Source organism: Ischnura elegans, chromosome 2, assembly GCF_921293095.1.
Source record: "Ischnura elegans chromosome 2, ioIscEleg1.1, whole genome shotgun sequence".
Classification (NCBI taxonomy): domain Eukaryota; kingdom Metazoa; phylum Arthropoda; class Insecta; order Odonata; family Coenagrionidae; genus Ischnura; species Ischnura elegans.
Window position 1 is genome coordinate 93,479,485 of NC_060247.1, and position 18,792 is coordinate 93,498,276.

General features: G+C 39.9%; 2 protein-coding genes across 2 annotated transcripts in view; both read right to left on the reverse strand.

Annotated features, from left to right (window-relative positions):
* Positions 1-1,248: 1,248 nt before the first annotated feature.
* On the reverse strand, positions 1,249-1,755 carry LOC124153211 (protein PXR1-like). Its single transcript, XM_046526311.1, has one exon. It carries the CDS (start codon positions 1,753-1,755, stop codon positions 1,249-1,251), a length of 507 nt encoding a protein of 168 aa, XP_046382267.1.
* Positions 1,756-16,659: 14,904 nt separating this feature from the next.
* Positions 16,660-18,792, reverse strand: part of LOC124154188 (U-scoloptoxin(05)-Sm1a) — a 483,520-nt gene continuing 481,387 nt past the window's right edge. Inside the window, exon 4 of the mRNA XM_046527756.1 lies at positions 16,660-18,487. Within this exon, the coding sequence (XP_046383712.1) occupies positions 18,336-18,487 (152 nt within the window). The 3' untranslated portion in view covers positions 16,660-18,335. The remainder of the gene's footprint in view (positions 18,488-18,792) is intronic.

Genomic DNA, 18,792 nt, shown 5'->3' on the forward strand with positions numbered 1-18,792 from the left:
TTTAACAAAGAAATAAACCCTTCATACAGATTTAGTGCAGAACTCCGTTCCAAAATGCCAAAAATGTGAGCGTGCGCGCAGACGTAACCCCAGCCGCGATGTTTTAATCTGACGCGTCGGGCCGGCTCCGGACCGTACCACTACACCACTAATTATATTAATTTTCTCTTTGCTTTCAAGACGAATGACGGTGTTGTGAGTGTCCGTGAATTGGTTAAGTTTTATTATTTTAAGACTGGGATTAGTTCGAATTATGCAGCTCATAACAGGTTTGTCAGTTTCACATTGATAAACCGTTCCTCCATCGAAGCTCACGAGGCCGTTTCGGCAACATGGTTCCTGTATAAGTATGAGGTCTAGACCATACTTTTTGCCAATTTGTTCTAATTCAACCATAGCTGATTTGCTTCTTGCTTTGTTGATTTGCCCAATTTTTAATTTCTTATGGGTTTCATCTTTATCTTTTTTGCGTTCAATGTTAGTCGCCATATCCAAGCCGACTAATATCGAATTCTCTGGCTTTTATGTAAGCTGGTCAATTTTTATCTCCAGTCCGGTGATGTTCATTATTACACTGTAGGCACCTTGCAGATTAATCTTTTAAGGTGCAGTTGTCGTATTTGTGTGGTCCCGTGCAGTGTGAACACACCTCCTGCCTATTGCAGTATTTTACTCTATGTCCATAGAGCTGGCATTTAAAGCATCTCGTGACCGTTATGTAGTTTTTGATTTCGCAACAAATATCCCAGTCTAGGAAAACTTTACCTCTATTTCTGAGCACATCTCATACTCTCATGTCACATTCTAGTATCCAATGGTTCCTTTCTTTACTGGTCCTGCTTTTTATCTGATGTACTTTCCGTGTTTCTTTCTTTTAGTCTTCTTCATTGACGATATTTCTAAAAATTTGTTTGTATATTTCACCTTGTATTTCTTCTTCACTGTTATTTACAGGTACATCATATAGTATCACTTGAGGTTTCCTTTTCCCTAATTTTTCAATTGTTAGTCCTTTAGTTTTTAAGTCTTCGTTATTCAATATTCTTTCAATGTCTTTTTCTTTTCCCACTTCCAGTAGTAGTCCTTATTCACATTTCATAAGTTTTTAACCTCAATACCTAGTTCACTCGGTGTCACAGTTTTGTTCATAATATTTGCATTAAGTTCATTTGCGTCTTTATCTTTATTACAGCTTCTTATTATAAGCATTTTGGGGGTAGGTCTTATTTTCCTTGTTAATCCGGTGACTTATGGTCTCTTGACTATTTCTATGAGGGTTGGTTTTGTCGTAACTGTTTCAAGGGGTTGTATTTTGGAGATATCCTTCAATATATCCTGGCGTTCTTCTATTCTTCCTTCCAGTTTGGCTATTTTAATGGTCATTTGTCGGGTAAGATGCTCTAATTCTTTGTACTTTCTAACGTGGTCGTCAAGACACTCTTTAGACATCTTGTTGCTTTTCCATAGGCTAGTGATGTTTCTTTCTAACTCTTTCAGTATGTTCTTAATTTTATTTTCTTCTAATTCTTCTTTTTCATTTCCTGCATTGCTGGGACTGGGAGTATTCTCTTTCGATTTCTTCTCCTGTTGGTGTGATAGAGTCACTTCTTCTATTTCTTCTTCTCTTTCTTTCCTCTTCTTGTACTCTTCTTTTTCTCTTCTAACTTTCATCATTGGTGTCTCCTGGCTTCTTTTTGGTGTTCTAGGAGTCTTCTCGGATTTTCGGAAAGGCTGCTCGTTTTCTTTACTCTCCATTTTCGTTTCGCTACACTAATATACTCGCACTTAAGCGTCTTTCCCACTGTCCTCTTGCGTTTAGCCCTCTCAGGCGATGGGGGACTTAAGGCAGGGAGAAGCGGTCCCCGACTAATTTCCCCCACACGTTTGCCGGCCCCCGGTCTCGAGGCGGCGGGGCAAGCCCTTGCCGCACACAAAAGGCACACGAGACTTGTTTATCACAGATAAATATAACCTAAAACTACTCTCCACCTAAAACTGAATATTTATTTCAGTTCAGTATCGCACTACTCACTTAGTTCAGGAAAACGCACAAACGCGCACACGCGATTGCGGCAGCAGGAAAGACGACACTTAACCTGCTGGGCCCGGGCAAGGTGCGTATAATAGGTGCGTGCGAGTGTTCGGGGATTTCGTGCTACACGCTTTCGGAGGCAGCAAATGTAGCGAAGGCACGCTCCCAGGTTTCAAAATCTTCTTCTGCCTCGAAAAATTCATCTCAGCCATGAGATTTCGCTCGAAATCCTCATCTTTGAAATGCACGGACCACACGCGGCCGTTTTCAGGATTCCATACATCCTTCCTCTTGCAGGCTTCTACCCACTGTTTTCTTAGACGAGGATCTTTCGGGAAATTAAAATATCCTACGTGCTTCTCCCCACTAAGTTCCCGAGTTTTGTAGAAGCTGTTCGTGCACACAGCAACGGAACACGCCATTATAGAATCTTTTGGGGTGAATTTCTTCAAACGCCACGCTGATACTTTGCCAGTTGCTAGGAACTCTAACGAACGGAAAGGAAATGAGGAACTTTGTGACGTCACGCACTTCCTCCCCCACTTTCAGCTTAGACCACCTCCTATTATACGCACCTTGGGGCCCGGGGGCCTCAGGTGATGCCGGTAGGAACCAATATTACTGATGATATTTAGGCCGAAAACACAATTTTTTGACTATAGGAACTTTGCGTCATGCGTTCCGATTGGCCACGAGTTTGCCCTGATGTCATATGACCTCGACAACTCATGACCTCGAATGCTTTGCCTGCCGGAGATCGTGATGTATCCAAGGCAGCTCGCCATCTCAGTGGTAGTGGGGAAACAGGGCAAATTCGCGGCCAATCGGAGAGCTTAGCACAAGTTGCATCTAGTTTAAAGGTGATGCGTTATCGACCGAAACATGATTGGTAATTTTGGTTCCTTCTGGCATCAGCTATCCTGTGTTAAAATTTCGTGACAATTTATCTCCACTCTTTGTAATAATTTAATAAAATCAAAAGGTTTAAGAAGTAACAAAATATTTTATTAAATAAAAGCATTTAGGAGTTAAGATTTGTTTTTCTATGTACGAAAAAAGACAAAAATTTCAAATGGTCCTTTTAAATAAGTTACGTCAATATTCTATCTTTTATGGTAATAAAAAAATAAGTTCTTAGGTTTGTGTTCCCTTAACTCAGTGCTCGGAAAACTTATTAGCCAAAGAGCCAAATATGAACATTTTTTTTGACCAAACATGAACGTTGTAAAACTCTCTTGACAACCAACGCACATTGTTATGAATCAGAAGATCAGCATACTCAATCTCCATTCCAACTAAAAAAAATGTTTGAATTGGCGATGATTAAGAGCTTTAGCTAAAATGGAGTTGGTAATGGTAATCACTAATTCCATAACTTTACAAATTTCATCCGGAAATTGTTGCGCACGAAGCCCCTCTTGGTGAATGATGCAATGGTAAACAAGTATCTGGTTATTTATTTTTTCTTTCAAAATAGCAACAAACCCTTTTCTCACGCAGGTCATACTTTTGGCCCTATCTGTTGAAATCGACACAATTTTATCGAGGGGAATATGATGTTTATCCATTCACTTAATTGCAATTGCGAAAATCATTTGCGATATCTTCTCCACGCATGTGACCTTTTAGTGGCAATAATCTTAAAAGTTTTCTCGCAACTCCCAACGAGTATTTAAATTGCTCCCTTTTCGGCACCTTTATCCCTCAAGAGTCAAAGTAAGCAAGGTTAGTCAATCGTCCTATGACGAAATTTTGGTATCACGTGAAAATATTTATAAACTTAAACGTAGTTTTACTTTTCGGGAACTCACTTTACATTCAAGAATTGGAAGTATATATTCCGATTTACTTTTTTATTTGGTATCTTTTATTTTTGTGTTGAGTTTTTGTATTTCTTCATTATGGCCTTGTTCCAGGAAAATATTCCTTTGAATCAACACAAGTATTTATTGTGTCGGGAGGAGAATAGCAATGATTTTTATTGATTTTATTCCCAACGTTAATGATATAAACTCCAATCATTAGGAAAATTTATCTCATTCGTCGTCTCCAACGTCTAATTCTGCTATCCCTCACATGCATGGAGAGCCAGTGTATTTTATTCCTTCTTTTAGTGGCGATGACAACGTTTCGGCAGAAAGCTTTTTAGAAAAATTGGACCTTATCTATCATCGTAGTGCTTGAACTGATCATCAAACGCTATGTGTCGCGCGTTGACAGGTTCCGCCGGAGATAATGTTTCTCCAAACCCACGCCTCGTCAAAACCTTGACCGATTTTCTCAAGTATTTCAAACAAAGATTTTATTCCCGCATTATGCCTTTGTTACTCAAGCGCTTATTCTCAAATTGCACTCAGAAGCTTCTAGAATCAGTATCATACTACGAAACACGGCTGAGAATAATTGCGAGACAAATACGCGAAGTACTCGCTGATGCGTCCTCAGAAGTAGCCACGGCCATGGGAAACCGGCTTTTCATGCGATTTCTGCCCGTATTAAGTGAGGAAATTGGGCGCTTCGTGCAAGTGAGGATTCCGAAGAGTATGTTAGAGGCCAAAAAGTATTCTTTGCAGGAAGAAGCGAACGTGAAGACTTGGTGGACAAGTATATTTTATTCCTTCATTTGGTAGCGATGATGACGTTTCGGTAGAAAGCTTTTTAGAAAAAATGGACCTCATCTGCTGTCATAGTGCTGGGACTGATCATCAAACGCTACCGTGTATCATCCAACCAAAAGAAAAGGGGTCCATGGACGAAATTTGAGAAGAATATAAGAAAATAAGAAACAATAAGCGAAGGAAAAAATAGCAGGCTTATGGGAATCTTTTTCAAATTCCATCAACTTGATGCACTGAATAGTAGAGGCCTTCACGTTGTAGAAATCCATCTTACTGATTTGTGAATGAAAAACTTTGCTGTTTCTACAATTTGGAACTTAATTTCCTGACTAGTTTCGATACGCGGTATCGTATTCATAGGACTAGCAGTACAAGTAGCGTCGTTATGGGTTATATACCAAAAAGGGGGAAGAGTGGAAGGGGTGGGGAGGGGAAAGGGGTGGAGTAGTGGAAGTGAGGGAATATGGAGCGCCCTAGGAAGGGGGGGGGGAGAGGAAAGGGAAAGGAAGCGTACTTAGGGAAGGCAGCGTCATGGGGATTTTTTTGGTGCAAAATTGGGATGTCCAGGAGGGGGGAGTGGAATAGGAAAAGGTGGTCAATAGTGATGGGCTCTTTCTTCTTGACTATTCTTAAAATTTCCAGTTGTTCCCTGATGTCCATTTGTAACCCTTTCTTCACACGGTGCAGCAACTCCGGGGTGAAATCCGCCTGATGTCCTTCTTCAAGGAGGTGGGAGGCAAACTGGGACATCCCCGTTTTCTTGATGTAGTCTCGTCTGTGTTTTTCGCCTCTAATGGTTAGGTTCCTCCCCGTTTGTCCCACGTATTTGGCGTCACAATCACTGCATTTTAGTTGGTAAACCCCACTATGGAGGGCTGGGTTTATGGAGTCTTTGATGGGTGGAAGCAAGCTTTTTAGATTCCTGTTATTGTAATAAGCCGGATGAATGTTCATTTCTTTGAGAAAATTTCCTATTTTAATAGAGGGTTGTCCTACATACTTCAGACGTCGCCACGATCCTTTGTCATTTGTGGTTGAGGAGTAAAAATCCTTATTTTTTTTCCTTTTGCCTGCCAGTAAATCGTCGATTAATTTTTCAGCGTAACCGTTGGCGACTGCAATTTTTTTAATTGTGATTATTTCTGACATGAAAGCTGTTGGCTCTAATGGTACGGCTAATGCTCTGTGCAGCATGCAGTGAAAGGCTGCTAATTTTTGATTAATGGAATGTTTAGAGGATGAGTGGATGACTTGATCTGTGCACGTGGGTTTACGATAAATAGTGAACTGGTGTTTCCCGTTTTAGATTGAAATATTAAGGTCCAGAAAATTTAATGAATGTCCCTCTGGTAATTCCATCGTGAATTTGATGTTGGGGTGCAAAGAATTGATCAGCTTCAAGAAATTTCCCAGTTGTCTTTTCGTTCCTGTCCATAAACATAGAATGTCATCGACATAACGAAACTAATAGTGTACATTTTTCATGAGGGGGTTTTCACTTTGAAAAAGTTTATCTTCTAGTTTGTTTAAAAAAATTTCGGCTAGTAGGGGTGATAAGGGGAGCCCATCGCTAAACCTTCCAATTGCTCATACGCATTCCCGTTAAACAAGAAATAATTTTGATTAGTACATACTGTTAATAATGATATGAGTTTGTCACAAATATGTGTGGGTGTCTTCACTTTTTGCAGCACTTCCTTTGCTGCGAGAACCGCTTCTTCTCCTGGAATACTGGTAAATAAATTCACTACATCGAAGGATACTAAAAAAGAATTCTTGGGTGTGGTTACTTCTGTTAAGCATTTAGCGAGTTCATTGGAATTTTTTATCTTGTAAGTCGCACGGAAATCGGAGTGTTAAGTTCCAAATTGTAGAAACAGCAAAGTTTTTCATTCACAAATCAGTTCCATCAACTTAGCAATAGTGAAAAGCCACTATCTCACTTCTTAAAGGTATTTTATGCGGCATAGAAATCTCCGCTTAGGAATAAAAATCCATTCAGAACTTCATCTTCTGAGGGGCAACCGTAGAATTACTCCGTACGACATCTGAAATGACGCATTGATGGTGCAACATATGTCCTGCGTACTCAATCAGGTTATCAGCCAAAATCACGCTAACATTCCTGATTGAGGCAGTGATATCTACTTGAATGGTTCTATGTAATAATGTACTCCACCGGAGTGTTTGGAAGGGTTGACGAGCCGACAACCTTTTTCCGATTTTTCATTCATCGCCTGATGATGCGGCCTGCAATGGACGCGAAAGCTCGCACGGCAAAGCGGAACACGCAGCTGCTCCCGAAAGCCGTTAACAACGATGCCTCTCGCTGCGAAAGCCGTTAACAACGATGCCTCTCGCTGCGAAAGCCTACGTTCTATGTTTTGACTTGCTTCTTCGACATTATATATTGCTCACCGTGCATTGATAGCCACATTGTTATATCCATCATTCTTGTGATTGTGAATCCATTATTTAGTGGTTAAAAAATTGCATCTCCGTTGGAGTGAAATAAGTAACGCTATAAGTATTTCAATCCTTACATGCTCGTGTCAGGAAATGTCGTGTAGCCCCGTCTCGTTGAGTCTTGTGGTCCTTGGTCTTATTGAACAAGTACACTATTGTCGTGTGCCCCCTTTTTTCTTACTAAGTGGTCATTTAATCATGAAAAATACTTTCCACATGCCTCTTTAGGTACATGTTTCATGCTACAATTTTATGAAGGCATATGTAACAGTGTTCATAAGTTCTCTTTAGCTCATACTTCACTTTCTCTTCTCACATATCAAAATGCTGTCTAGCAGAAGAGTTAATGTGTACAGAGCCCGCTAAGTTTAAGGACTTTGCTCTGTCCTTATACTATCATAGGCCAAAGCATACAGCTTCTTTCAAAAGGTGCCTCTACTGCCTTCCATCAGGACATTACAGCGTTGGCAACGTGAAGTAGAGGTTCAGCATGGCCTCAATCAGTGTCCTCGATGTGATGGCAAGCAAGGCAGGCAGCTTATGTGACAAAGACAAAGCATTTCAATAAGAAGTAGAGTTGAGTGCGATGAAGGGGTGGATAGAGTGATTGGGTTTTGTCACTCTAAATACCACCCAGAACCTATTGTCGGAACACATTGTCATGCCCTTATGGTGAGAGGTGTTTTTCATCCATGGAAGCAGTGTAGTGGATACTGGGTGACACACAATTGCTCTTCAGTACTGAGAGGCATCGTTGAAGATGGCATCCGGATGGCATGCCACTGGCTTCCATGTTCTGAATTTGGTGTGTGTCCAGGGTCCACACAACCAGAGGCTCTGTCGGGAGTTGGGAGTTTCTGCTGAAGCTCCATACTTCTTTGTGGACAGTAATTGTGTTACATTTTTTATGACCTACCCCATTTCTTGAGGAGCATGAGAAATAACCTCATGAATCATGATCTTCGGTTTGACGGAAACTTGGTGAAATGGGAGTATTTTAGGATCTTTTTGAGCCTCAGAAATCCTCTGAAGCACAAGTTGATACCTAAAATTTCATCAACCCATGTGAAGATGAATTATTTTCAGAAGGTGAGGGTGCACTATGCGGTTGAGACTTTCAGTGCGTCTGTCAGTGTTGCCATGCAGGCATTTGTAGCAACGGGTAACCTGCCTATTGCCTCTCTGCACAATGCCTCGTTTTTTAAATTCATGGACACCCTTTTGGACAGTTTCAGCAACAGATGAGAGGTTTCCATCCATCACAAGTTCCACTTTGCCATATCTCCTAGTGGTAAGAATATTGCATTCTTGAGGGATGCCATTGGGAAGCTGGAGACTTGCCATTTCATGGACAGCAATGAGGAAGAAATCATGAGGAAACCACCCTGTGTTCGTGGGTGGATAATTAACATCCATGCACTGCTGCATACCCTTGGTGTCTTGGAGAGGTATGGATTTCATACCTTGTGCACCCGGACACTAAACCAAGATGCCTTGGAAATATGTTTCCAGTAGTGAGGCAGCAGCATGGATGCAATGAACACCCAACTGTATTGCAATTTTAAAGAGAACTGCGGCATATAATGCCTCTTTCCCTTACCAAATTATCTGATAAGAGTAATTGTGAAAAGGGCGTGAAGCTCTGATTCGTATGAAGGAGTTTGTCAAAATACGCAAAAAAGTGGAATCCTCTAAGGTAAGTGAGATGGATGCCTTCCCGATCAATAGAAATACAGTGAACTGCCAGGTCATTCCATTGCAGGGAAGATGTACATTGTACCACGACTGTGGTAAAATAATCCAGACTTTTATTTCAAATAATAAATGTGCTGAATGTCATGCTGCAATGGTTAACAGTGATGGGCAAATGGGCCAGGATTATGAGTTATTTTTATCTTTAATGCAGCATGACAACAGTGGTTTACTCTGCCCACGGAGTGAAGTGTTTGAGGTGATGGAGGAGTGGGAGAAAATTTTCCGTCTCGTATTCAATTAACACATAGACTGATCTAACATCTGTGCAAGGCTAGAAGAAACAGCGAAATTGGTAGTGAAAAACTGTGCACATACTTTTCCCTGTGAAGACAGCGAGCAAAAGTAGCCTAGGCAATATATGAGAACTCGTGTCACCATGGCGTTGAAGGAATTAAATTCTGACAACATTATGGTGGTTGATACGGGTGGAGCTCCACAGTCCCGGAAACTAAAAGAAATGGGACACGTGTGAGTTGCATGAAAGTGACTGCCATTATTTCCAATTGCCATTATTTTTGTTCATATTTTTTCCTTTTTCATTTGCATGTTTTCTTTTCTGCCTTGCTGTTGTGTACATATATTATGCCTTTTATATATACATCACTTTCTCACTGCCATACTATTATTTTGTGTAGTGAGTTAAATGTCAGCAAAGCTTGCTGCCGCCATTGCAATTACTTTTGTTTTATTTTTTTACTTTTTCATGTGCATGCTTTCTTTGCTGCCTTGATGTTGTGTACATATGTTATGCCTTTTATACGTAATCACTTTGTCACTGCTTTGCTATTTTGTATGGTGGGTGAAAGTAATGTCCTTGTAGCTGAGTTTTTAGCCACCAAGTGTGTCCACTGGGTTGCGGGTGGTGGGACAACCTTTAGATATTGAGGTTAGCTGCGATGTGAGCAAGTTTACTTGTCGAATAAGCAGTTGTGTACAAAAATCATTGGCAATCCTCGGTGGGATGGATCTATCCCTGGGTAAGATAGGCCATCCAAATGATACGTTAAGCCTCTGAAGTGCCATGACTTGGTGATGGGAGGCCGCCAACACTTATGCCTCCCATCACCCGGGGAGAGGGCAGCAGCTCTTCTTCATACGAGTGAAGGTGGAGGCCACAGTGGTCAATACAGCAACACTCATTTCACTCCAGGCATAGGTGTTGAAGACATGATAAGTGTAACATTGGATGAAAGAGAAGAGGGAATAAGTATTGGTGGATTAAAAATAAGGTGCATTAGATTTGCTGATGATATGGTGGTTTTACTCAAGGACACAGAGTCATTGTAGATATTGGTAACAGGGTTGGAGGAAGGAATGGAAAAATATAGAATGAAAATAAACGTTAAAAAGACTAAAGTGATAAAAGTGAGAAATGTAGATGGTATGAGGGTGAAGACAAAAGAAGGTGAAATACAGAAAGTGAGAACCTACAGCTACTTGGGGACTTTGATAACTGAAGACTGGAAAAGTATAGGAGAAATAAAAAGAAGGATTAGTAATGGCGAAAGTTGTTTTCAAGAAGAAGAAACAGCGTTGAGTAACAAGGCAATGGAATTAAAATTGAGGAAGAGATTGGTGAAATGCTGTGTGTGGAGTGTGTTTACGTATGGATGTGAGACTTGGACAATGGGGAAGAGAGACAGGGACAGGATTGTGGAGTTTGAGATGTGGGTTTGGAGGAAGATGGAGGGAATACGGTGGACGGATCGAGTTAGGAATGAGCATGTGTTAAATAGGATAGATGAGAAAAGAACGTTGATGGACAAAATAAATCAAAGGAAGGGTAACTGGCTGGGACATTTGATTGTAGGGAATGAAATTTTGGAAGTAGCTTTGGAGGGAACGGTGGAAGGGATCAGAAGAAGGGGAAGGAGAGGGCTGAAGTTATCGACAGCGTTAAAATTGGAAGATGGAAACTTCAATGAGATGACCGGAGACAGGAGGAAATGGATACAGCATTGGTGCGGGGGACCTGCCGACGGGCAGAACACCACTAGATGATGTAGATGATGTATGTAAGTATCTGCTGTATTGCCCCGTTCTTGTGTCTTTAGAAGTTTTGTTTGTTTATAACTATGCCTTCCTGTTTAGATTCCTTTATCGCAATAACTCTGCTCCTGCTCTCTATCGTATAATTTCCACCGCTTACTGCAATTATGCGATGTAGCCCAGTGTACTACCGGCAGTGATGTGAAGGCATTCCTCCCGTTGATTTCAATAAAATTCGTGACAGTCTCCCATTTTCATCTCAGTGTTTGATCTATGTTAGAGACATATAATTATGAATTGCAACTATTTGATGAACAATTCTTGTATTTTTAATCAAATGCTGACGCAGTTCGTCAAGTATGAGATGTTGAAGTAAGATTTTTTTCATGAATGTGAACATATTACTGGCTAAAAGTTGCATGTATGTTTCCTTATTTCTTATTATTTTTTTGTTTCTTCTTTTGACTTTCCATGCCATTGCTGTGCGCTGAGATGCTTATGTTTTCCCAATATAGATAGGGCTCACTTATTCTCTGTCACGAGGTTTTCGCTTTGAATAGAGTCGACATTTCCACTTGAAATGGTTTTAATCTGCCAACAAATGTTTACATGCTGTCTATCCATCTCATTACTTCCAGTTGCCTCAGTTGTTCTGACTTCCATTGTTGTACATGGGCCTTTTTATACCTACATTTTCAAAATATCTTATATACTGTGTATGCCAATAGTTGGGGCTTAGTGCTCCAATTTGTGTCGGAATAATATCATATAATGAATGGTATCAATTCAGTTTTTTTCTCTTTTTTGGATTTCTCTTTATATTTGGATTGGTTGTTGGTAGCTATTAGTGTAAACTGCATGCTTTTTTATTGCTTTCAGTGACCCTCTGGATGTTGGAATGTGCTCGGGGAAGGATATGAGTCTCAGTGATCTAGATTATTGCTAAGTTGCATGGGTATGAAATTTATGTGGTGGTAAAAATGTGAATAACTCTTTGTATCCTTTATTATTCCATTCCTTTGATTAATTAACCTTTTCTCATGTTTTCAACATTTCATGGTGTCTTGTATTCCTTATGTTGCAGCATGTTTTTCATTGTATATGCAGTTTTTCTAGTGTTCAAACTGCTCGTGAATCAACCTACCAGTATGCTATGGTTTGTTTAATGCTAATCATTTTGTTGGTTATGTATTTAATTTGCTATTTCAACTCTGTCCTTTCAACGGTTGAATTGTCATCAGTTGAGCGTAATTCATTAAGTGTTTCTACAATGTTTACATTTCTTAAAACTTACTCTTTAATTTTGCAGTAAAAACTTAATTTCTACTACAATGGTATAAAAATTCATCACTTTTCTCTTTGCCTACTTTTGAAATTCTTTTGTATACGTGATGGATATTAACTTCTAAGAACCTTTCATTTTAAGACTCCGCTGCCTTAAGGTATGTTATCTTAATGGGTACTCATCATGAACTACTTCCTACGAAATGATGTCCTTCTCCTTTAATAATTAATTAATCATCTTCCATGAAATAATACCCATACTTCCATGCTTATTTCTAGTGAAGTGGCTTTATGGCCGGGCAACCTCCAACTATGCAGTTATTTTCTTAGCTTTATAAAATCCAGCATCGAAACTTATGCGAAAAGTTTTCCTAATAAGATTGCATACAGGCCCAAAATCTACACGGTAGGTTGTCTTTCGTATTGAAATTAAAAAGGTGCGGCCCCGTTTTTCTCTAAGTTTTGTAGTTGGTAACAGTTTTGTACATATAAGTAAAGATAGGTGAAATCATGGAGTTTTCTTGTTAAAAGCTATATGCAGGTCGGGGAGATAATAGCTGGTTACTTACCGTGTTAACTCGCAATTGTGCTCAAGGGAAGTTGAATATCTCCTGGGGATGTGGGAAAGATGGCAAAAATAATAAAATAACTTTCGTTTTTAATAAAATTTTATTACTTTCATAGTAGGTTTCCGTGAAATGATAATGTTCGAGGGCATTTTCATGAGTAATTGGTGATATAAAAATGATGAGAAATTAGTTATTTTGGTGAGGCTTAGAATGTTACGTAGTAGTTTTCAGAAGTGCTTCTTCGCTCAAGTGCGATTCCATGTGCCATAGACTGACCATCATATATGGTTTTGCAACCTCTGAGAGAAATCATAGCTTTAATGGATGAATGCCCGTCAATTTTGTTATTTTTAAGTCGTTCTGCTCATAAGAGACGGCAGACTTCAGGGGATGAACATCTATGGTATGGAAAAGATGGCACAACAACATCCATATAACCGTTGCAGAATCACAATAATGAAACTTACTGCCATCACTAAGGTACTCATCAGAATTCTGTTCCACATACGGTGAAACGGGTTTCCAAAAATTGTTGAAATGTAGCATTATCGTAATGCGTGATCATTAGATTTTACTTCCCAGCGAATGTGGTTCTAATAGCTATTTTTGCAGTCGAGTTTTTTCCAGGGGAGTGCTGAGTCACGGACTGGCGTCTATCACTCTTAAATAGATACCTTTATTAAGCTTGTAATATTTGGAAAATGAAGCTTTGAAGTTTACAAAAAATTCGTATGCGACTGAATACGTGAACAAATTAGCAATTAATGCGCTCTTTGCAAATTTGATTGCTAATAATCTCAGAATACAAAATATATTTGGCTGTGGAGATCATGCGTAGTGTAGTCCGTGTTCAAGGGGTAGGGGTAATTACGTTCCAGCCGCTTAAGATCGAATGCTCGGAAATTACATCTGAGCTTAATTTTGGTTGTGACATGCCTGATATTGGGTTCATATGCATTTATTTGCACATAGATTTTATCGATTTACATCACATTTTCCTTTTATCACACAAGAAACCGCATGATTACCTTTAAATATTACATAAAAATTACCTCAACTGTACGGCGTTTAAAAAATAACAAAACGAAATGCGAAGAAGAGCAAATTTTGTCACGAGGTAAATGAGCAGCTGTGTTTTTTGGGGAGCTAGAAATACAGCTTTAAGGTCACCATCATGTATAACATTAGCTCTGTAATTAGCGCTTAACATTATAATATTTTCCTGCAGTCCTCCGTAGCCTTTTGCTATGGTGGGAAATGAAATATTGTGATAAGCTGTGTGAATTTTAAATGAGTTCGTCCACGAGTTGAATGCTAAGAGTGGCCATTGTGTAGTCCCTTTTACCTTAAGGCTACTAAAATTTTCTGCTGAGCTGATGCTGAGTTACTGGCAAATCATGTTTATGTAAATTTAAACGTCTTGTATTTTCATATTTTCATCCAGTTATTTATTTCTCTGTAATAACCAGTGGATGTGCTCGCAGTGTTGCGCAGCACTTGCTTAACCAATTTTTCCCCAAATAATTAATAATTTCATCTCGTATTTTTTATTTAAACACGCTCATCATGTGCCTTCAGAGTGTGCTTGTTGCCTTGAGTGTGGTAGAGGTATTTAACAAAGAATGGGAAAAAGTTATTGCTTGATGATAACGGTCAAACTATTCTACACATTTTGCGTATCTATGGCAGTCCAGGTTATAGGCTCAAGCGCGTGGGAACACTAGCATTTTTTTTGAAGGGAGATGGTTAAAGTAACGGGTATGTCAGGTGCAGGAGATTAATGGCTATGCAGGGAGCGATTATTTACACGCTCTTATGAAAAGAATGTAGTGTTGGGGGAAAATAAGTTCGAATCACTGTTTAGTTTAGTGAAGAAGCTTTCATAGGTTAGAATGATAATATTCATAGGCACTATTTTTTCTAACGTATGGTAAAATGGAGCAAGCATGGTGGTGATAGAATTCGGTGGAGGCATAGCTATCATGCTGTCAGGGTAATGGTTGAACTATTGATGAATCGGAATGTGAGAACAAGTCATCAAAAGTGAGAAAGAATGAGGAATTTTTCAATTGCGTGCTTTATGTAGTGCAATGACAAAAAACTTCAGCATCCAGAGATTTTCTTTGTCAGGAAATCTTCTCCACCAGCCTCTTTACCAGGTTAATTCAGTCGTATTGGCCGATGTTTCGGAAAACGACTTCTCTCCCATTTTAAAGGCGAGTTACTGGCCGAAAGTCCATATTCACATTGATTAATGTTATGTTTAAATGTCACAATGCTTGATGTAACCCATAATAATGTTGTTTCGTAGTCTTCCGTGGCGTTTATGATGATGTGATCTCTTCATCTTACGGGCTCTCACGGCGTTCTTTGTCGTAGGGTGATAAAAGTTTCGTCGGGAATCCACCAGGCACCTTCAGGTCGAAATACCGATCGTCACGTCGACTTGAAGAAGCCTGGTGGAATCCCGGCGAAACTGCTGTTACCCTGTGACAAACAACGCGGAGAGAACCCGAAAGATGGAGAGATCATCTAATTCAGTCAGTTACAATGCCCTGAGAATGAAAGACGAGTCGTTTTCCGTAACGTCGCCCAATACAACTGAATAAGCCTGGTGTAAAGCCCTAGAAGATGTCCTGAATATTATTCATCAGGAAAAATTAAAATTGCGTATTTTCTTTGTCATTTCTACATCTTCCTCTGTCTTTCTCTTTTGCATGGGAACGTGCTCGGTGATTATCGAGGTCATCTGACTACCTAGAATTATTTCAGCTAATTTAAATGAATGCGTGGAACAACTCACCTCACAAGTTTTCAGGGCGTTGATGGAACCGTGAGAAGAATGGCTATCTTTCTGATCGAAATCTTTTTCCGTGTGGTCGATGCTAATCTGACTTACGAAGGTTTTGCCACTACTACCGAGAGTCTAAACAAAATTTCCTTCCAAACTTTCACGTGTATTGAGTTACGTGTGACATAACTTCAATATGAGAATCAAAGTTATGCTTAGTTGTAGTACATAGTTGGTGGATTATAATTCTGAACTAATATTTTTAATGAACAGATTCTCAGAAGTTACCACTCGACTGTTCTGTCATTTTTACCTAGTTTACGTATTTATGAGTAAATACAAATAAATTTCCGAATGACTCAGACAGTAGTATGTTGAGGTGTTTTTACTTCATTGTTATCATTACTATTATGATGAGTATATAATACCATTATTTGTGAAAACGGCTTTTATGCTTTAGGTTGTATTTCGCATTTTTTCTTTTGATGATCGAATTTTTCGAAATATACAGCGTACATATTGGAAATACCAAGCTTTAATGAAAGCCGTTAGAATTCAATAATAGGAGCACATGTCGATATTTATTATTTCATTACATTTATTTTATGATTGTTTCGTTCTGTTACCTAACTTATTTGAAAAGCGTGGAAGGTAAAGTTAGAACTTTCCTTAATTTAACTTTCGTCTTGACGGGGGGAGTGTGCGCATATGGCTTGCGGCGGGAGCGCAACGCATCCTGCGGGGGCAGTTGAGTTCGGTCCGTTACGTCAGCTGCGTCGTTGCGGCAGCCAGTGGGATGGCGATGGTCACAACGAGGAGGGAAGACCCCCGTCCCCTCGGCAAGTTCTCGGCGTTTGAAGGCGCGCGTTCCTTTTATGGACCCCGAGGAGTGTTCGCCGTCGTGTCGACCCACTTTAGAATTCGCATGCTTCGTGTTTTGGAATGGTACAACAAAGCGTACAGATTCTAAAGTGGAGCGCACGAAGTGTGGGAGTCGATCGACCTGCCATCTTGCGGTCTTCTCTCTCTGCGCCCTCTGGGGACCAATGGGACGGAAAGTGCAGGGTTGGAGGGGGGGGGGGGTCCAGGGATTCATTCTGCGTCGCTGACCCTTCTGCCGTTTTAGGCCAATGAACTTCAATGAACTTTACAATATCTGTTTTAGCGAATTAAATAGTTTATTTCATCACATTTAAATAGCTACATATGAATCGTAGTTATCATAAAGTATTATATAATGCAAGGAGCGTTGCTTTACAAGCTTACATGCGTAGTCCATTACGCAGTGCATTTAGTTCCCATTATTACACCTGCTCCCCAACAGACGAGCTAGTGGTTAGATTAGTTTTTTTGACTAATTGCTTTAGAGGCATGTCTTTATGCATATATAGTTTTTAGTATTTGAAAAATAGTGTTACGCTTTTTGTCGTTAGTGTAAGGGATATACAATTACAGAAATAAAATATGCATCGAATGTCCACATTTAAGTTGTAGCTCTCGAATGTATCTACTGTATTTCTTTTAGCAAAACGAATTAATAAACTACAGCCATTTAAAGCCGAATAATTAATGAAAACGTGAGAAGGCATGCATTTTTTTATGAATTTGCTCCCTCGTAGAGGAAAAAAATCTCATTGCGATTTACTTATTGACATCTAAAAGACTCACATTTTCCTCGAACAGTATGGAGGTAAAATTACTTTATTCAAAAATCCTACAATTTAATTATATTCATGTACTCCTCAAAAAGTATTTTCTTAGAAATTATTTTATTAGGAGTAGTAAGGGAGCGCTACACTTAGTGATAAAACTCCAGGTCAAATCCTGAAGCTGTGATTTAGAATATAAGTACCACGTGACTTACAGCGATCCATTCCTTCTGAATTGTGCGCATGGTGGACAGTGGTGACCAATGACAAGAAAAAAGCACATTTTTTTTCAAGAAAGTACCCTTTCTGTTAGCCAGCCGATGTTAGATTTATTAGCCCAATGTGTCCAGCTTTTTTTTATGATTCATTGATACAACACTTTTCTCTCCCCGAAACCCTCATTGCACAAAACATCCCACCCCGTATATTTATATATGTATTTATTTTCGGCCCTCGGCCTTTGGCAAAGTCGGGGAAAAGCTCTCCCTAACTTCCCCTCTCTGAACTGGTTTTCATACCGTCTTCCATTAATGCATTTCTACTATTATTTTCTTTGCTATGCTTGGAACATTAGTTTTGGTCTACTCTCTGGAATCAGCATAGGCATGCCGTAGACAACTATGCGTTTTTCTAAGTAATGCTCAATCCTCCCAACTCCAGGAATGAACCCGCTACTTCCTTACGTGGATTTATTTGAATTGGATCCTTTTCCCTTAAATTGTGTCTGCGCGCGCACTCAATCGTTCCTACTGAACACCGCTATTGTCCTCTCAACCAGTATATTCTTCATTCACTCCGACTTAAATATTTTCAATCGCTTTACCTCAATCTCTAGAGCATTTCGGAATGTTGTACACCCGCTCCCATTTCGGAAATGTATTCGCTATCCCACGCGCAGTTGTTTTTTTTAGAATTTTTTTCATGGATTTTTTGGTAATTGTAGATATAGAATTCATGTAGTTACAATCTTATTAATATTTTTAGAATCAGTTTAGGTATTTTTTCCAAAAAATTCCTTTCTTCTTATTGTTGATAATTAGTATTTTTTTATGAATTCTTCCTGACGGCCGGGTGAAGTAGAGGCCGTAGTTGTTTAGTACCGTGTCCCCTCCCCAGATGTCTCCCAGATGGTTCGCGTGCGTCGCGGTGGCTGCAGTGGCGCGCGCGGGGCGCCGGGAGGAACTACAAGTGCTGCCGGAGCATCTGGGCGAGGATGGCGGCCGAGGGCAGCCAGAGGAGGAAAAGGCGGGAGGCGGATGTGGCGCCCAAGTGCTGGCCACTGGCACCGTTGCAACCCTCCTCGCGGCAGCAGTAGATCTTGATCCCCCAGGATTCTGCGCGCGAGGAGGAAGTGAAAGAGGGAGAAGAACATGTTAGAGTTTAATGGTGCGTCCAAAAACAACAAAATCTCCTGATGCTGTTTAGTTTTTCAAATTTTTTTTGAAAATGAAGTCTTTATTCTTATTACAACTAAGGGGGTGAGAAGCCAAGGGGTACAAGTGATTTTTTTCTGAACAGAGTTGGTGACAGAAATTGATTGAAGAAAAAAATGGTTTCCAAGGAATACGAGTGAGTCTCTATTTTGTGCTGACGCTGAGTGAAAATCAAATCCACTACTTAATATCTAGTTGAACTCGTT